This window comes from Oncorhynchus mykiss, chromosome 5 (assembly GCF_057628025.1).
Source record: "Oncorhynchus mykiss isolate SJ-2025 chromosome 5, ASM5762802v1, whole genome shotgun sequence".
In the NCBI taxonomy this organism is placed as follows: domain Eukaryota; kingdom Metazoa; phylum Chordata; class Actinopteri; order Salmoniformes; family Salmonidae; genus Oncorhynchus; species Oncorhynchus mykiss.
The window spans coordinates 47,592,994-47,613,635 of NC_143026.1; the positions used below are offsets into that span (position 1 = coordinate 47,592,994).

Genomic DNA, 20,642 nt, shown 5'->3' on the forward strand with positions numbered 1-20,642 from the left:
TGGTCGACATTTCTATTACTTTTTATTTAGGCCTGACTACACCTATTATTTAGCCATGCCATTCACTTCTGAAGGTCTGCCAATGTGCCTGTGCTGAAAGCATGAGTCTCCTCCTTTGTGTGTGTCGTGAGTATGGCCATGCTCCAGGCCAAGACTGCCTCTCTCCCTCACACTCAATATAAAAGTATCGGCATGACGATCTCCATGTCCCATGGAATGTTCTTTGGACTTCCTTGTCTTCCGTTCCTCCTCCATGTGACCGTCATGCCTAGAACCTATGAACCGTGATGATGATGAGGATAGTGATTGAGGAGTGCATGACGGTAACCTTACTCTGAGTTGAACACACTCATACACACTTTGCTATGTAAGTGTCTTATTCAACTCTCCTTGTAGTAACTCGATCAAAGGCAAAAGGAGGACTGACGGATGTTATTACTCTTGTTTACATGAGAGCCATTCCAAGGCAAAGGTTGGTTGAGGTTTGAAGGAAATGATTGACAGGGGTTTGAAACAAACACGTCTCTCTGTCTCTGTTCAGCATTTCATTCCGTTCTTCATTGTTTTGAAGCTCCACAACGTCTTTTTTTTCTTTTCGCTTTGTTGCCGTTGGCCCGTTTCCTATCTACGTGCTCCGAGTAGAGAGGAGAGGGACAGAAAGCCTGACTTTTGGTAGAATTCAAGAATGTATCCCATTTTTAAAAACATTTAAGAATGTTTAGAAAAATATTTTGAGAGTTGACCAGTGATGTACTGCAGCAATCAATATATGATTGATTGATTGAACTCCTTTTGTTTAGGATCCATCACTTGTTATCACCATGTATCCAATAAAACAATGTAGGCCTGACTAGAACAGTCACCTAGGACAGGCACGCACCATTTGGAGATGTTTTCCATGGTAGCTTGTGTTACACTGAAAAAGAAAATAAACATCTAAAGGGCACAGATGTTTTATATACAGTACAGACTGTATAATCTGTGTGTGCCAGTTGGTCTGATTAATGCCAAGAGGAACACTAGATCAATTCCTCCCACTACCTGTGTGTGTGTGGTGGGGGGGGACACAAGGGTGTTGGTTGTGTCAGTTGAATAGCCCCCCACTCTGAGTACAGTGGTAAAAATAGAACCCTGAAAGTGAAAGGCATCTGTGGCGTGACATCACAGGCTGCGGAACTGGAAGAGCGGGGGGACAGGAAGGAGAGGCACAATGGGGGGTTCAGAGTGTGAGAGACAGGGATCAAGAAAGCGAGAGTAGGAGGGACAGAAAAAGAGAGCGAGTGAGGAAAGACTGGTGGTGACACTGATGCTCAAAGACCATGGGTCTCTCTCTCTGTCATGACCAGTGTCACTAGACATATTAATCACATCACACAGAGGTACTCAATCTGTTAGTCACTGCATGTGGGCCAATTCATGAGATGAGAGAGAGCAGCTTATGTCCTCCTCAGTACACACCAGTTTCATTCAGAATACTATGTTCCATGTGTGTTTCCTGTCAACTGTACAGGCTTGAGCACAAGATGTTGAATACGTATTTTCAACCCCCCCCCCAAAAAAATATTTTCAATGTCTTGGTGCTTATAGGCTTTGTGCAGCACGATCACCAAATTATATGTCTATTTAACACAGTGTGTGTTTCTCTCTCTCTCTCTCTCTCTCTCTCTCTGTGTTACAGGGACATCACGTACAGTATCCTGTTTGAGGCTGTGACCACCATGCTGGTGCTGCTGTCCTACCAACTCTTTCACAAGGAGATCCTGAGAGACGGACTCATCTACCAGTACCTGATGAAGGGGCGATGGTGAGTAGAGAGATGGTGACGCGCACACACATACACACCCGACTGTGAGTGAAGGCATTTGAATGAAATCAAATACTATTTCAATCCAGGTCTGCTACTGTATATACTTAAACACATATGGGTCTGCGACTGTCGTGACGCCTTCCCCGTTCACTCTTATTCGGCATAATCACGACCTAAAAGTAACCTTGGCAAGCGAGTCTCTACAATGACACAATCACATGATCCTAACTAAGAAACTTTAGCAGGAGTCTCCATGAGTCCTTGGAAACAGCTAGCTACATGTTACAGATTGTTCCAGACAGGGTTCCGAGTAACATTATCAAGGTCCGAGTAATGTTCTCACGTTCCACGGAAAGTGGTCCAGCCAAGATGTCGGTCTCTGCCACTAAGGAGCCAGTCATCTCCCTGGTGGGTCTGGAGGAGTGCATCCCAAATGCTACCCTATACCCAATATAGTGTACTACTTTTGGCCGGGGCCAATAGGGACAGACCCTACTCTGTCTGAGGTTCAGTGGGAGGCTGGCCAGGGCACACAAGAAAGCTGAGCTTCTGCCTCAGCCAAAAACAAGGCCCACAAAAACAAACACCAGTTGTTTTTCTAAGCGCTCCACTTCCCTCGGTCTCGCGCACATGCAACACACATGCAGCACACACGCAGCACACGGTCTCCCTCACACACACACACACACACACACACACACACACACACACACACACACACACACACACAGTTACACACACACAGTCACACACAATAGAGTTATGTGTTCCTCTCCTCACATTCAAACAGAAACGGAAGCCCACCGCTGCTTTTCTTGGGACGTTTTCCCATATCTGTCCAACGTTAAAACAAGAAAATAGGTTGGTTTCCCACAAAAACATCCAAAAACAGTATACACTTATTAATCACAGAAAGAACAGTCATCCTCTCACCTGAGTCCTGACATATTTTAATAATAGATTTTTTGTTGTTGAGAAATGTCCACAATAAATGTGTAGGTAAACAACTTGTCACGCCCTGACCTTAGAGCTTTTTATGTCTCTATTTTGGTTTGGTCAGGGTGTGATTTGGGTGGGCATTCTATGTTCCTTTTTCTATGTTTTTGTGTTTCTTTGTTTTGGCCGGGTATGGTTCTCAATCAGGGATAGCTGTCTATCGTTGTCTCTGAATGGGAACCACACTTAGGTAGCTTTTTCCCACAGGGTTTTTGTGGGTAGTTAATTTCTGTTTAGTGTTTGCACCTTACAGGACTGTTTCTATTATTCTTTGTTATTTTTATTATAGTGTTCAGTTTTAATAAAGAAAGCATGAACACTTACCACGCTGCGCTTTGGTCCGATGATTCCTCTTCTTCCGACGACGAATATCGTTACACAACTGTTACAGGTGAAATGGTCAATTATTAATAATTTCATTGTTTCTGAAAATAGATGGCATAGGTCAGGAATATGTCATTTTTTATTCAACGGGTGGGTTTAATCTTGAATGCTGATTGGTTAAAACTGAATTCCAGCCGGTGTCTTTGCCGCAAGTTACCACCGGCTAAATCTATGACGTTAAAATGCCAATTTACTCTTCGCAATCCACCCTCTAATTAGCCCAGACAAGCAATTTATAAACTTGATCTCCACTATAAAAAGCATCTAGACATTATCTCACTATTCCTTTTAGACTAACATTTAGTTTTCAACAGATTTGTATAAATATTGCTGTCTGTCTCTTCGACATTTACAGCATTCTATCAATATTCAAATTCGATCTCCAGCTGTCCCATAGTAATGAACGTGTTGTGAGTCGAGACGAGACAGGCAGGCAGCGTTTCCCAAGCATTCGGGGTCATGAATCAGCTGGCATAGTTTTTATGGATATATACAAAGAAATGTTAATTGAAAATAAGGTTCAGGAAACAAATTGCAGCTAGTTTGCGGTCTTTCCAGCTTCAGTTTTTAATGATTGTTAGCTGTTTTGTTGGCTAGCTTCTCTGAACAACAGTGTCCTGACGAGAGAGCACATTTTCTATGCCAGGCGAAATCGCGCCTCATTAGCTCATTGTTATGGATGTATCCAAATAAATGTCTCTAGAAAACAGCTTAAACAGATGCAAATGAAGTTACTTTGTAATTCTGGCTGAACTTTTTGATGTGACTAAGTTAGCCGTAGTTGGCTAGCTAGCAAGCAAGGGATAAGAACCTTGCCAGCTAGTATGGCAATGGAACATTTAGAATGAACGACTGGGTCGCGTCCATTGATACAGAACAAAAAGACTGAACAACTGGTTTGTGTCTCTAGCAATCGAACCAATAGAGCGAGCAACCAGCCGGCTTGGGTAGCAACTCTAGATTTGTGTCGGGACTATATCTTGTGGAAGGATAAATAAATTCATCAAAATAACTTTTTAATTCAAGTATTTAGATCATTATTTGAATATGTTGGTAACTCGACTTTTGTCTCAGGCCTAACAACACCCGTGCCAATATATCCTCCAAACACTGGCCTCGGGGGCATTATCACTTAAATGATGGTGATAATGTGATAACATGTAATAACATACCTGTCATGCCCATCTATTGCTAGCAGGTCTACTGGGTTTCTCTGTGTCAGTAGTTGTGTGTGGCTAAAATCACTGGGAAGCCAGAAAGAAAATGCCATATTACCATCTAAGTGTTCTGATAATTGCGTTGTTTGCTCTGTAATCTGTTAGTTGATATGCCTTGCGACCGTGATCTATAGGTCTAAAGGCCGAGACAATAAGAAGACAGTTGCAGAATAAATTCAACCACACCTTTTGTTTCATCACAAAACTGGAGAGCAACCTCTGTCCATTGAAGTCCACAAAGCATATTGCACGTAACAGTTACATGACCTACAGCATGGTCAGGCAAGTTTTAATGTTTCCGACATTTTCGGACCACTAAACAACTATTGATATAGAACCACGGAGAGTTACCGCAAGTCACAAAGAAAACAGGAGCTGCCTCCACTTTTCCAGCACCATTTCAACATCATAAAATCACCTATGCGTAGTATAATACAGTGACAACTGAAAGATGCCAAAACCGATTTAGTCCATTCAACTTAAGCTAAATATGTAGCTGTCTATGGTTCTGATTTCTGTGTGTTGAACTTCCTTCTTCTCAGGGCAGGGGTACAATTAATAAATTAATGGTTGGATCAGAATCACCAATATATTAATTGACCAGTACGGAGAATTAAGTAAAACCACAAGCCCAAATAACTATCGCCATACATGGCTAATTTAGGAATGAGCTAGCCACCGGAAGAACACAACGAAATGCAACAATTCAAGTTGTTTCTCTCAATGACGCATGCTGTTGATGCGATTTGATAGGAATGATGCCAAATCCAAACTGGCTTCCCTTGACACTTTATTTTGGTGCATCAGGACCATTCACAGTTGAGCTCACTCAGTTTATCTCAACAGTGATTGGCTCTTATTTCACACTTTTTTTGTCAAGGGCTCGCTGGCTTTCCTTGCATTCAATGCTACAAGCGGCAACAATTTCATACTCTTTTAGACCAGACAGCATCAGATAGATGGCTTACACATACAGAGACAGAGGGGCACTGTTGTGCTCGTTCGGATGCTTTCTCCGGTGAGACACATTCAACCTCTTGCGAATTGAATGAAAATTATAAAACACAGAGAGACTAAAGATACATTATTTTATGTTTTTATATTTTTTCTTGGGTACATTTTTTGGGGAAGCCTGGTTTTCCTTGGCATCCATGAATACAAGCTGCTGGCTTGTGTGTTGACTTAGTGTCACTAATTGTGTCGTTGTCTATGTCTCATCCTCCCCAGTTTGTCCCTGACCAGTCTGTTGGTGAAGACTCTGCTGTATAACTTCATCAGACAGGAGAAGTGTCCGCCTCCTGCCACACACATCTTTGAACAGCAGTCTGACAGAGGAGGCCTGCTCTACGGACTTGCCTCGGGAGTAGCAAGTAAGTAACAACAGGTGCACAGACAGACAGGCAAATTACTTATACACACACATACTGTACCAGTCAAAAGTTTGGACACACCTACTCATTCAAGGGTTTTTCTTTATTTTTACTATTTTCTACATTGTAGAATAATAGTGAAGGCATCAAAACTTTGTAATAACACATATGGAATCATGTAGGTACCAAAATGGTGTTAAACAATCCAAATATATTTTATATTTGAGATTCTTCAAAGTAGCCACCCTTTGCCTTGATGACAGCTTTGCACACTCTTGGCATTCTCTCAACCAGCTTCAACTGGAATGCTTTTCCAACAGTCTTGAAGGAGTTCCCATATACAGTATGTGACCGACCAGCTCAAATCGGTCTTATGTAGCAACATTTGAAATGTTTTTTTTTATACATTGGATAAAAGTAGACTCAGAGCTAAAAAATGGTATATCATACTCTAAATCAAATCAAATCAAATGTATTTATGTAAATCAAATCAAATCAAATTGTATTTGTCACATACACATGGTTAGCAGATGTTAATGCGAGTGTAGCGAAATGCTTGTGCTTCTAGTTCCGACAATGCAGTAATAACCAACAAGTAATCTAACTAACAATTCCAAAACTACTGTCTTGTACACAGTGTAAGGGGATAAAGAATATGTACATAAGGATATATGAATGAGTGATGGTACAGAGCAGCATAGGCAAGACACAGTAGATGGTATCGAGTACAGTATATACATATGAGATGAGTATGTAAACAAAGTGGCATAGTTAAAGTGGCTAGTGATACATGTATTACATAAGGATACAGTCGATGATAGAGTACAGTATATACGTATGCATATGAGATGAATAATGTAGGGTAAGTAACATTATATAAGGTAGCATTGTTTAAAGTGGCTAGTGATATATTTACATCATTTCCCATCAATTCCCATTATTAAAGTGGCTGGAGTTGTGTCAGTGTGTTGGCAGCAGCCACTCAATGTTAGTGGTGGCTGTTTAACAGTCTGATGGCCTTGAGATAGAAGCTGTTTTTCAGTCTCTCGGTCCCAGCTTTGATGCACCTGTACTGACCTCGCCTTCTGGATGATAGCGGGGTGAACAGGCAGTGGCTCGGGTGGTTGATGTCCTTGATGATCTTTATGGCCTTCCTGTGACATCGGGTGGTGTAGGTGTCCTGGAGGGCAGGTAGTTTGCCCCCGGTGATGCGTTGTGCAGACCTCACCACCCTCTGGAGAGCCTTACGGTTGAGGGCGGAGCAGTTGCCGTACCAGGCGGTGATACAGCCCGCCAGGATGCTCTCGATTGTGCATCTGTAGAAGTTTGTAAGTGCTTTTGTAAGTGCCGAATTTGCCGAATTTCTGTGCCGAATTTCTTCAGCCTCCTGAGGTTGAAGAGGCGCTGCTGCGCCTTCTTCACAATGCTGTCTGTGTGAGTGGACCAATTCAGTTTGTTTGTGATGTGTATGCCGAGGAACTAAAAACTTGCTACCCTCTCCACTACTGTTCCATCGATGTGGATAGGGGGGTGTTCCCTCTGCTGTTTCCTGAAGTCCACAATCATCTCCTTAGTTTTGTTGACGTTGAGTGTGAGGTTATTTTCCTGACACCACACTCCGAGGGCCCTCACCTCCTCCCTGTAGGCCGTCTCGTCGTTGTTGGTAATCAAGCCTACCACTGTTGTGTCGTCCGCAAACTTGATGATTGAGTTGGAGGCGTGCGTGGCCATGCAGTCGTGGGTGAACAGGGAGTACAGGAGAGGGCTCAGAACGCACCCTTGTGGGGCCCCAGTGTTGAGGATCAGCGGGGAGGAGATGTTGTTGCCTACCCTCACCACCTGGGGGCGGCCCGTTAGGAATTCCAGTACCCAGTTGCACAGGGCGGGGTCGAGACCCAGGGTCTTGAGCTTGATGACGAGCTTGGAGGGTACTATGGTGTTGAATGCCGAGCTGTAGTCGATGAACAGCATTCTCACATAGGTATTCCTCTTGTCCAGATGGGTTAGGGCGGTGTGCAGTGTGGTTGAGATTGCATCGTCTGTGGACCTATTTGGGCAAATTGGAGTGGGTCTAGGGTGTCAGGTAGGGTGGAGGTGATATGGTCCTTGACTAGTCTCTCAAAGCACTTCATGATGACGGAAGTGAGTGCTTCGGGGCGGTAGTCGTTTAGCTCAGTTACCTTAGCTTTCTTGGGAACAGGAACAATGGTGGCCCTCTTGAAGCATGTGGGAACAGCAGACTGGTATAGGGATTGATTGAATATGTCCGTAAACACACCGGCCAGCTGGTCTGCGCATGCTCTGAGGGCGCGGCTGGGGATGCCGTCTGGCCCTGCAGCCTTGCGAGGGTTAACACGTTTAAATGTCTTACTCACCTCGGCTGCAGTGAAGGAGAGACCGCATGTTTTCGTTGCAGGCCGTGTCAGTGGCCCTGTATTGTCCTCAAAGCGGGCAAAAAAGTTATTTAGTCTGCCTGGGAGCAGGACATCCTGGTCCGTGACTGGGCTGGATTTCTTCCTGTAGTCCGTGATTGACTGTAGACCCTGCCACATGCCTCTTGTGTCTGAGCCGTTGAATTGAGATTCTACTTTGTCTCTGTACTGACGCTTAGCTTGTTTGATAGCCTTGCGGAGGGAATAGCTGCACTGTTTGTATTCGGTCATGTTACCAGACACCTTGCCCTGATTAAAAGCAGTGGTTCGCGCTTTCAGTTTCACGCGAATGCTGCCATCAACCCACGGTTTCTGGTTAGGGAATGTTTTAATCGTTGCTATGGGAACGACATCTTCAACGCACGTTCTAATGAACTCACACACCGAATCAGTGTATTCGTCAATGTTGTTGTCTGACGCAATACGAAACATGTCCCAGTCCACGTGGTGGAAGCAGTCTTGGAGTGTGGAGTCAGCTTGGTCGGACCAGCGTTGGACAGACCTCAGCGTGGGAGCCTCTTGTTTTAGTTTCTGTATGTAGGCAGGGATCAACAAAATGGAGTCGTGGTCAGCTTTTCCGAAAGGGGGGCGGGGCAGGGCCTTATATGCGTCGCGGAAGTTAGAGTAACAATGATCCAAGGTCTTTCCACCCCTGTTTGCGCAATCGATATGCTGATAAAATTTAGGGAGTCTTGTTTTCAGATTAGCCTTGTTAAAATCCCCAGCTACAATGAATGCAGCCTCCGGATGAATGGTTTCCAGTTTGCAAAGAGTTAAATAAAGTTAGTTCAGAGCCATCGATGTGTCTGCTTGGGGGGGATATATACGGCTGTGATTATAATCGAAGAGAATTCTCTTGGTAGATAATGCGGTCTACATTTGATTGTAAGGAATTCTAAATCAGGTGAACAGAAGGATTTGAGTTCCTGTATGTTTATTTCATCACACCATGTCACGTTAGTCATAAGGCATACGCCCCCGCCACTCTTCTTACCAGAAAGATGTTTGTTTCTGTCTGCGCGATGCGTGGAGAAACCCGTTGGCTGCACCGCTTCGGATAGAGTCTCTCCAGTGAGCCACGTTTCCGTGAAGCAAAGAACGTTACAGTCTCTGATGTCCCTCTGGAATGCTACCCTTGCTCGGATTTCATCAACCTTGTTGTCAAGAGACTGGACATTGGCAAGAAGAATGCTAGGGAGTGGTGCACGGTGTGCCCGTCTCCGGAGTCTGACCAGAAGACCGCCTCGTTTCCCTCTTTTTCAGAGTTGTTCTTTTTGGGGGTCGCTGCATGGAATCCACTCCGTTGTCCTGTTTGTAAGGCAGAACACAGGATCCGCGTCGCGAAAAACATATTCTTGGTAGTACTGATGGTGAGTTGATGCTGATCTTATATTCAGTAGTTCTTCTCGACTGTATGTAATGAAACCTAAGATGACCTGGGGTACTAATGTAAGAAATAACACGTAAAAAAACAAAAAACTGCATAGTTTCCTAGGAACGCAAAGCGAGGCGGCCATCTCTGTCGGCGCCGGAAGTCACAAAAGGTAGCCCTTTATACATCAGCTGATATCTCAAAGTGCTGTACAGAAACCCAGCCTAAAACCCCAAACAGCAAGCAATGCAGGTGTAGAAGCACGATGGCTAGGAAAAACTCCCTAGAAAAGCCAAAACCTAGGAAGAAGCCTGGTTCCTCTCTAGTTTATGATGGGTGGCCAGTCCTCTTCTGGCTGTGCCAGGTGGAGATTATAACAGAACATGGCCACGTAGTTCAAATGTTCATAAATTACCAGCATGGTCAGATAATAATAATCACAGGTAGAACAGTTGAAACTGGAGCAGCAGCACAGCCAGGTGGACTGGGGACAGCAAGGAGTCATCATGCCAGGTAGTCCTGAGGCATGGTCCTAGGGCTCAGGTCCTCCAAGAGAGAGAATTAGAGAGAGCATACTTAAATTCACACAGGACACCGGATAAGACAGGAGAAGTACTCCAGATATAACAAACTGACCCTAGCCCCCCGACACAAACTAATGCAGCATAAATACTGGAGGCTGAGACAGGAGGGGTCAGGAGACACTATGGCCCCATCCGATGATACCCAGGGCCAAACAGGAAGGATATAATATAACCCCACCCACTTTGCCAAAGCACAGCCCCCACACCACTAGAGGGATATCTTCAACCACCAACTTACCATCCTGAGACAATGGCCGAGTATAGCCCACAAAGATCTCCGCCATGGCACAACCCAAGGGGGGGACGCCAACCCAGACAGGAAGATCACATCAATGACTCAACCCACTCAAGTGACGCACCCCTCCTAGGGACGGCATGAAAGAGCACCAGTAAGCCAGTGACTCAGCCCCCGTAATAGGGTTAGAGGCAGAGAATCCCAGTGGAAAGAGGGGAACCGACCAGGCAGAGACAGCAAGGGCGGTTCGTTGGTCCAGAGCCTTTCCGTTCACCGTCACACTCCTGGGCCAGACTACACTCAATCATAGGACCTACTGAAGAGATGAGTCTTCAGTAAAGACTTAAAGGTTGAGACCGAGTTTGCGTCTCTCACATGGGTAGGTAGACCATTCCATAAAAATGGAGCTCTATAGGAGAAAGCCCTGCCTCCAGCTGTTTGCTTAGAAATTCTAGGGACAATTAAGAGGCCTGCGTCTTGTGACCATAGCGTACATGTAGGTATGTACGGCAGGACCAAATCAGAGAGAGAGGTAGTAGCAAGCCCATGTAATGCTTTGTAGGTTAGCAGTAAAACCTTCAAATCAGCCCTTGCCTTGACAGGAAGCCAGTATAGGGAGGCTAGCACTGGAGTAATATGATCAAATTTATGGGTTCTAGTCAGGATTCTAGCAGCCGTATTTAGCACTAACTGAAGTTTATTTAGTGCTTTATCCGGGTAGCCGGAAAGTAGAGCATTGCAGTAGTCTAACCTAGAAGTAACAAAAGCATGGATACATTTTTCTGCATTTTTGGACAGAAAGTTTCTGATTTTTGTAATGTTACGTAGATGGAAAAAAGCTGTCCTTGAAACAGTCTTGATATGTTCGTCAAAAGAGAGATCAGGGTCCAGAGTAACGCCGAGGGCCTTCACAGTTTTATTTGAGACGACTGTACAACCATTAAGATTAATTGTCAGATTCAACAGAATATCTCTTTGTTTCTCGGGACCTAGAACAAGGATCTCTGTTTTGTCCGAGTTTAAAAGTAGAAAGTTTGCAGCCATCCACTTCCTTATGTCTGAAACACAGGCTTCTAGCGAGGACAATTTTGGGGCTTCACCATGTTTCATGGAAATGTACAGCTGTGTGTCATCCTCATAGCAGTGAAAGTTAACATTATGTTTTCGAATGACATCCCCAAGAGGAAAAATGTATAGTGAAAACAATAGTGGTCCTAAAACGGAACCTTGAGGAACACCAAAATTTACAGTTGATTTGTCAGAGGACAAACCATTCACAGAGACAAACTGATATCTTTCCGACAGATACGATCTAAACCAGGCCAGAACTTGTCCGTGTAGACCAATTTGGGTTTCCAATCTCTGCAGAAGAATGTGGTGATAGATGGTATCAAAAGCAGCACTACGGTCTAGGAGCACGAGGACAGATGCAGAGCCTCGGTCTGATGCCATTAAAAGGTCATTTACCACCTTCACACGTGCAGTCGCAGTGCTATGATGGGGTCTAAAACCAGACTGAAGCATTTCGTATACATTGTTTGTCTTCAGGATGGCAGTGAGTTGCTGCGCAACAGCCTTTTCCAAAATATTTGAGAGGAATGGAAGATTTGATATAGGGCGATTCGTTTTTTATATTTTCTGGGTCAAGGTTTGGCTTTTTCAAGAGAGGCTTTATTACTGCCACTTTTAGTGAGTTTGGTACACATCCGGTGGATAGAGAGCCGTTTATTATGTTCAACATAGGAGGGCCAAGTACAGGAAGCAGCTCTTTCAGTAGTTTAGTTGGAATAGGGTCCAGTATGCAGCTTGAAGGTTTTAGAGGCCATGATTATTTTCATCATTGTATCAAGAGATTTAGTACTAAAACACTTGTGTCTCTCTTGATCCTAGGTCCTGGCAGAGTTGTGCAGACTCAGGACAGCTGAGCTTTGAAGGAATACGCAGATTTAAAGAGGAGTACGTCATTTGCTTTCTAATAATCATGATATTTTCCTCAAAGAAGTTCATTAATTTATTACTGCTGAAGTGAAAACCATCCTCTCTTGGGGAATGCTGCTTTTTATGTTAGCTTTGCGACAGTATCAAAAATAAATTAAGGATTGTTCTTATTTTCCTCAATTAAGTTGGAAAAATAGAATGATCGAGCAGCAGTAAGGGCTCTTCGATACTGCACGGTACTGTCTTTCCAAGCTAGTCGGAAGACTTCCAGTTTGGTGTGGCGCCATTTCCGTTCCAATTTTCTGGAAGCTTGCTTCAGATCTCGGGTATTTTCTGTATACCAGGGAGCTAGTTTCTTATGAGAAATGTTTTTAGGGGTGCAACTGCATCTAGGGTATTGCGCAAGGTTAAATTGAGTTCCTCAGTTAGGTGGTTAACAGAGTTTTGTCCTCTGACGTCCTTGGGTAGACAGAGGGAGTCTGGAAGGGCATCAAGGAATCTTTGTGTTGTCTGTGAATTTATAGCATGGCTTTTGATGCTCCTTGGTTGGGGTCTGAGCAGATTATTTGTTGCAATTGCAAACGTAATAAAATGGTGGTCCGATAGTCCAGGATTATGAGTAAAAACATTAAGATCCACAACATTTATTCCATGGGACAAAACTAGGTCCAGAGTATGACTGTGACAGTGAGTAGGTCCAGAGACATGTTGGACAAAACCCACTGAGTCGATGATGGCTCCGAAAGCCTTTTGGAGTGGGTCTGTGGACTTTTCCATGTGAATATTAGTCACCAAAAATTTGAATATTATCTGCTATGACTACAAGGTCCAATAGGAATTCAGGGAACTCAATGAGGAATGATGTATATGGCCCAGGAGGCCTGTAAACAGTAGCTATAAAAAGTGATGGAGTAGGCTGCATAGATTTCATGACTAGAAGCTCAAAAGATGAAAACGTAATTTTTTTTTCGGGGGGGGGGGGCAAATTGAAATTTGCTATCATAAATGTTAGCAACACCTCCGCCTTTGCGGGATGCACGGGGGATATGGTCACTAGTGTAACCAGGAGTTGAGGCCTCATTTAACACAGTAAATTCATCAGGTTTAAGCCATGTTTCAGTCAGGCCAATCACATCAAGATTATGATCAGTGATTAGTTCATTGACTATAATTGCCTTTGAAGTAAGGGATCTAACATTAAGTAGTCCTATTTTGAGATGTGAGGTGTCACAATCTCTTTCAATAATGACAGGAATGGAGGAGGTCTTTATCTTAGTGAGATTGCTGAGGCGAACACCGCCATGTTTAGTTTTGCCCAACCCAGGTCGAGGCACAGACACGGTCTCAATGGGGATAGCTGAGCTGACCACTGATTGTGCTAGTGGCAGACTCCCACTAAGCTGGCAGGCTTGCTAACAGCCTACTGCCTTGCCTGTACCCTATTTCATTGTGGATCTAGAGGAGTTAGAGCCCTGTCTATGTTGATAGATAAGATGAGAGCACCCCTCCAGCTAGGATGGAGTCCGTCACTCCTCAGCAGGTCAGGCTTGGTCCTGTTTGTGGGTGAGTCCCAGAAAGAGGGCCAATTATCTACAAATTCTATCTTTTGGGAGGGACAGAAAACAGTTCTCAACCAGCAATTGAGTTGTGAGACTCTGCTGTAGAGCTCATCACTCCCCCTAACTGGGAGGGGGCCAGAGACAATTACTCGATGCCGACACATCTTTCTAGCTGATTTACACACTGAAGCTATGTTGTGCTTGGTGACCTCTAACTGTTTCATCCTAACATCGTTGGTGCCAACGTGGATAACAATATCTCTATACTCTCTACACTCGCCAGTTTTAGCTTTAGCCGGCACCATCTTTAGCCGGCACTGTCTCAGACCCCGTAACGGGAGGAGTAGAGACAAGAGAAGGCTCGGCCTCAGACTCCGACTCGCTGCTTAATGGGGAAAATCGGTTAAACGTTTCTGTCGGCTGAATGAGCGACACCGGTTGAGCATTCCTACAGCATTTCCTTCGAGAAACCATGAGAAAGTTGTCCAGCTGCGGGGACCGTGTGAGGGGATTTATACTAACGTTACTATCTGTACTTACTGGTGGCACAGACGCTGTTTCATCCTTTCCTACACTGAAATTACCCTTGCCTTACGATTGCGTCTAAAGCTGGGCTTGCAGCACAGCTATCCTCGCCGTAAGGCGATCGTTCTCCTGTATATTATGAGTACAGCGACTGCAATTAGAAGGCATCATGTTAATGTTACTACTTAGCTTCGGCTGTTGGAGGTCCTGATGAACCACGTCCAGATAAAGCGTCCGGAGTGAAAAAGTTGAATGGGAAAACAAGTTGAGTGAGGGAAAAATATAAAATATAAACGGCAATTAAAAAGTAAAAACCGTAAAGTTGTCAGGCAGCAAAGTAAGGTGGGCAACAAAACACACAGCAACACGTAAACAAGTCTGCAAGTTGTGACCGGACAAGTGCTTCGAGCCGCTGCGCTGCCACGGTGATTAGTGAGCTGCTAAAACCTCTGTGCTCCCTTTCCCCCACTACAGTATGGGAACATTGGGAAAATAACACCTCACTGAACATTACTTGGCCTAGCAGAGCTGGTTAGGCTGTTATGTTATCCAGAGCGTTGGTGACAGATTGTCCGTTCGTAAATTCAGAGTGTTTCGTGTTCAGAGCGCACACTGGACGCTCTGGCCGATGAGTAGTGTTGATCCGAATGTTCTGACCTCACATCGGCAGTCAAGCACCCAAGCTAACTGGCTAACATTGGCTAGCTAGCAAGCTACTTCCAGACACAAATGAGCGATCACACCACTCTGACCATTTTACTCGCCCTCACGGAGCTGGTTAGGCTGTTTTCCTGTTATCCAGAGCGTTGGTGACTGTAACTGCGCTGCTGGCAACAATTTAATTACGCTATTTTGCTGATGTTTACTGCCACCGGCCATATTCAACATTTGTTGAGCGCTCGGAAATGAATCAGTTTATTCTGTGCTCTGGCACACTCGGACGAGAGTGCTCTGAAATAGGTGGCCAGACTGAATTTACGACCACACCTGAAATGGTTACTTGCATAGTGGAGTCTTTTGTTAAGACATGTAGCTAGCTACTTAGGTAAACAATGAACCATAATCCCAACTCATAACGTTACTACCCTGCATGAATCTGCAGGTAGCTAACCAGCCAGGTTCAATGTTAGCTAGATAACATTAGGCTATAGCTAGCCAAGCAAATAGCTCTGAGATACAAATAATAAGATCATATGTTAGATAGCTAGCTGGCTAATATTGTACCTGGTTGGTTAGTTACCTGCAGATTCATGCAGGGTAGTAACGTCATGAGTTGGGATTATGGTTCATTGTTTACCAGGCTGGCTAGCTAGCTAGCTAGCTACAGTTGAAGTTGGAAGTTTACATACACCTTAGCCAAATACTATGAAACTCAGTTTTTCACAATTCCTGACATTTAATATTAAAAATCCCCTGTCTTAGATCAGTTAAGATCACCACTTTATTTTAAGAATGTGAAATGTCAGAATAATGTTAGAGTGATTTATTTCAGCTTTTATTTATTTCGTCACATTCCCAGTGGGTCAGAAGTTGACATACACTCCATTAGTATTTGGTAGCATTGCCTTGAAATTGTTCAACTTGGGTCAAACGTTTCGGGTAGCCTTCCACAAGCGTCCCACAATAAGTTGGGTGAATTTTGGCCCATTCCTCCTGACAGAGCTGGTGTAACTGAATCAGGTTTGTAGGCCTCCTTGCTCGCACATGCTTTTTCACTTCTGCCCACAAATTCTCTATGGGATTGAGGTCAGGGCTTTGTGATGGCCACTCCAATACCTTGACTTTGTTGTCCTTAAGCCATTTTGCCACAACTTTGGAAGTATGCTTGGGGTCATTGTCCATTTGGAAGTCCCATTTGCGACCAAGCTTTAACTTCCTGACTGATGTCTTGAGATGTTGCTTCAATATATCCACATAATTTTCCAACCTCATGATGCCATCTATTTTGTGAAGTGCACCAGTCCGTCCTGCAGCAAAGCACCCCAACAACATGATGCTGCCACCCACGTGCTTCACGGTTGGGATGGTGTTCTTCGGCTTGCAAGCCTCCCCTTTTTTCTTCCAAACATAACAATGGTCATTATGGCCAAACAGTTATGTCTTTGTTTCATCAGACCAGAGGTAATTTCTCCAAAAAGTACAATCTTTGTCCCCATGTGCATTTGCAAACCGCAGTCTGGCTTTTTTATTGCGGTTTTGGAGCAGTGGCTTCTTCTTTGCTGAGTGGCCTTTCAGGTTATGTCGATATAGGACTTGTTTCACTGTGGATATAGATATTTTTGTACCGGTTTCCTGCAGCATCTTCACAAGGTCCTTTGATGTTGTTCTGGGATTGATTTGCATTTTTCGCACCAAAGTACGTTCATCTCTAGGAGACAGAACGCGTCTCCTTCCTGAGCGGTATGACGGCTGCGTGGTCCCATGGTGTTTATACTTCCGTATTATTGTTTGTACAGATGAACGTGGTACCTTCAGGCGTTTGGAAATTGCTCCCAAGGATGAACCAGACTTGTGGAGGTCTACATTTTTTTTTCTGAGGTCTTGGCTGATTTCTTTTGATTTTCCCTTGATGTCAAGCAAAGAGGCACTGAGTTTGAAGGTATGCCTTGAAATACATCCACAGGTACACCTCCAATTGACTCAAATTATGTCAATTAGCCTATCAGAAGCTTCTTAAGCCATGACATAATTTTCTGGAATTTTCCAAGCTGTTTAAAGGCACAGTCAATTTAGTTTATGTAAACTTCTGACCCACTGGAATTGTGATACAGTGAATTATAAGTGAAATAATCTGTCTAAACAATTGTTGGAAAAAATTAATTGTGTCATGCACAAAGTAGATGTCCTAACTGTATTGTCAAAACTATAGTTTGTTAACAAGAAATTTGTGGAGTGGTTGAAAAACGAGTTTTAATGATTCCAACCTAAGTGTATGTAAACTTCCGACTTCAACTGTACATGTGTGACGGTTTTCTGTATGTGAAGGAGAGTCGGACCAAAATGCAGCGTGTAGATTGCGATCCATGTTTAATGAACGAACGTAAAACACGAATCAATAACAAACACTACAAAACAAAGAACTTAACGAAAAAACCGAAACAGCCTATACTTGTGTAAACTAACACTGAGACAGGGACAACGAAACATAGGACAATCACCCACACCCACACAGTGAAACCCAGGCTACCTAAATATGGTTCCCAATCAGAGACAATGACTAACACCTGCCTCTGATTGAGAACCATATCAGGCCAGACATAGAAATAGACAAACAAGACATCCAACATAGAATGCCCACCCAGCTCACGTCCTGACCAACACTAAAACAAGGAAAACACACACGAACGATGGTCAGAACGTGACAGTACCCCCCCTCCAAGGTGCGGACTCCGGACGCACAACCTAAACCTATAGGGGAGGGTGTGGGTGGGCATCTGTCCGCGGTGGCGGCTCTGGCGCTGGACGTGGACCCCACTCCATAATAGTCTTAGTCCACCTCCTTAGCGTCCCTAGATAGGTTACCCTCCTTAATGACAGCTCGGGACAGAGGGGCAGCTCGGGACAGAGGGGCAGCTCGGGACAGAGGGGCAGCTCGGGACAGAGGGGTAGCTCGGGACAGAGGGGCAGCTCGGGACAGAGGGGCAGCTCGGGACAGAGGGGCAGCTCGGGACAGAGGGGCAGCTCGGGACAGAGGGGCAGCTCGGGACAGAGGGGCAGCTCGGGACAGAGGGGCAGCTCGGGACAGAGGGGCAGCTCGGGACAGAGGGGCAGCTCGGGACAGAGGGGCAGCTCGGGACAGAGGGGCAGCTCGGGACAGAGGGGCAGCTCGGGACAGAGGGGCAGCTCGGGACTGAGGGGTAGCTCAGCACTGAGAGGAAGCTCAGCACTGAGAGGAAGCCCAGGCAGGTAGTTGGATCCAGCAGATCCTGGCTGGCTGGCGGATCTGGAAGAGTCTGGTTGACTGGCAGATCTGGAAGAGTCTGGTTGACTGGCAGATCTGGAAGAGTCTGGTTGACTGGCAGATCTGGAAGAGTCTGGTTGACTGGCAGATCTGGAAGAGTCTGGCTGACTGGCAGATCTGGAAGAGTCTGGCTGACTGGCAGATCTGGAAGAGTCTGGCTGACTGGCAGATCTGGAAGAGTCTGGCTGACTGGCAGATCTGGAAGAGTCTGGCTGACTGGCAGATCTGGAAGAGTCTGGCTGACTGGCAGATCTGGAAGAGTCTGGTTGACTGGCAGTTCTGGCTGCTCCATGCTGACTGGCTGCTCTGGCTGCTCCATGCTGACTGGCTGCTCAATGCTGACTGGCAGCTCTGGCTGCTCCATGCTGACTGGCTGCTCTGGCTGCTCCATGCTGATTGGCTGCTCCATGTTGACTGGCGGCTCTGGCTGCTCCATGCTGACTGGCGGCCCTGGCTGCTCCATGCTGACTGGCGGCTCTGGCTGCTCCATGCTGACTGGCGGCCCTGGCTGCTCCATGCTGACTGGCAGCTCTGGCGGCTCCTTGCAGACTGCCAGCTCTGGCGGCTCCTTGCAGACTGGCAGCTCTGGCGGCTCCTTGCAGACTGGCAGCTCTGGCGGCTCCTTGCAGACTGGCAGCTCTGGCGGCTCCTTGCAGACTGGCAGCTTTGGCGGCATCCTGCAGACTGGCAGCTCTGGCGGCTCCTTGCAGACTGGCAGCTTTGGCGGCATCCTGCAGACTGGCAGCTCTGGCGGCTCCTTGCAGACTGGCAGCTCCTTGCAGACTGGCAGCTCTATGCACACTGGCAGCTCATTGCCCACTGGCAGCTCCTTGCAGACTGGCAGCTCCTTGCAGACTGGCAGCTCCTTGCAGACTGGCAGTTCTGAACAGGCGGGAGACTCCGGCAGCGCTGAAGAGGAGGAAGGCTCTGGCAGCACTGAACAGGCGATGCGCACTGTAGGCCTGATGCGTGGTGCTGGCACTGGTGGTACTGGGCCGAGGACACGCACAGGAAGCCTGGTGCGGGGAGCTGCTACCGGAGGGCTGGGGTGTGGAGGTGGTACTGGGTAGACCGGACCGTGCAGGCGCACTGGAGCTCTTGAGCACCGAGCCTGCCCAACCTTACCTGGTTGAATGCTCTCGGTCGCCCTGCCAGTGCGGCGAGGTGGAATAGCCCGCACTGGGCTATGCAGGCGAACCGGAGAAACCGAGCGCAAGGCTGGTGCCATGTAAGCCGGTCCAAGGAGACGCACTGGAGACCAGCTGCGTAGAACCGGCTTCATGGCATTTGGCTCGACGCTCAATCTAGCCCGGCCGATACGCGGAGCTGGAATATACCGCACCAGGCTATGCACCCGCAATGGGGACACCGTGCGCACCACTGCATAACACGGTGCCTGCCCGGTCTCTCTAGCCCCCCGGTAAGCACAGGGAGTTTGCGCAGGTCTCCTACCTGGCGTAGCCATACTCCCTGTTAGCCCCCCCCCCCCAATACATTTTTGGGGCTGACTCTCGGGCTTCCGTCCGCGCCGCCGTGCTTGCTTTGCCAACTCCATTCTCCGATAACCTTCCGCGCACTGCTCCATCGAATCCCAGGCGGGCTCCGGCACTGGGTCGACCGCCCACCTGTCTATCTCCTCCCAAGAAGTATAGTCCATGCTGTCCTCCTCTTTGGGCTGCTCCTGTTGCCTCTTCTCCTGCTGCACCTTTGGGCGGCTACACTCCCCTGGTTTAGCCCAGGGTCCTCTCCCGTCGAGGATTTCCTCCCATGTCCAGAAATCCTTATTGCGCATCTCATCTTTGGGCTGCTCCTGCCTGTTGACACGCTGCTTGGTCCTTTTGTGGTGGGTGATTCTGTAACGGTTTTCTGTATGTGAAGGAGAGTCGGACCAAAATGCAGCGTGTAGGTTGCGATCCATGTTTAATGAACGAACGTAAAACACGAATCAATAACAAACACTACAAAACAAAGAACTTAACGAAAAAAACGAAACAGCCTATACTTGTGTAAGCTAACACTGAGACAGGGACAACAACACATAGGACAATCACCCACACCCACACAGTGAAACCCAGGCAACCTAAATATGGTTCCCAATCAGAGACAATGACTAACACCTGCCTCTGATTGAGAACCATATCAGGCCAGACATAGAAATAGACAAACAAGACATCCAACATAGAATGCCCACCCAGCTCACGTCCTGACCAACACTAAAACAAGGAAAACACACACGAACGATGGTCAGAACGTGACAACATG

General features: G+C 46.1%; 1 protein-coding gene across 8 annotated transcripts in view; it reads left to right on the plus strand.

Annotated features, from left to right (window-relative positions):
• The window catches only part of LOC110523972 (dymeclin), a 156,932-nt gene that overhangs the window by 37,296 nt on the left and 98,994 nt on the right, over window positions 1-20,642 (plus strand). For all 8 annotated transcript variants that reach the window (XM_090235049.1, XM_036977713.2, XM_090235046.1 and 5 more), the window contains 2 exons: window positions 1,679-1,804; window positions 5,632-5,774. In XM_090235049.1, coding sequence (XP_090091175.1) covers window positions 1,679-1,804; window positions 5,632-5,774 — 269 coding nt within the window. The remainder of the gene's footprint in view (window positions 1-1,678; window positions 1,805-5,631; window positions 5,775-20,642) is intronic.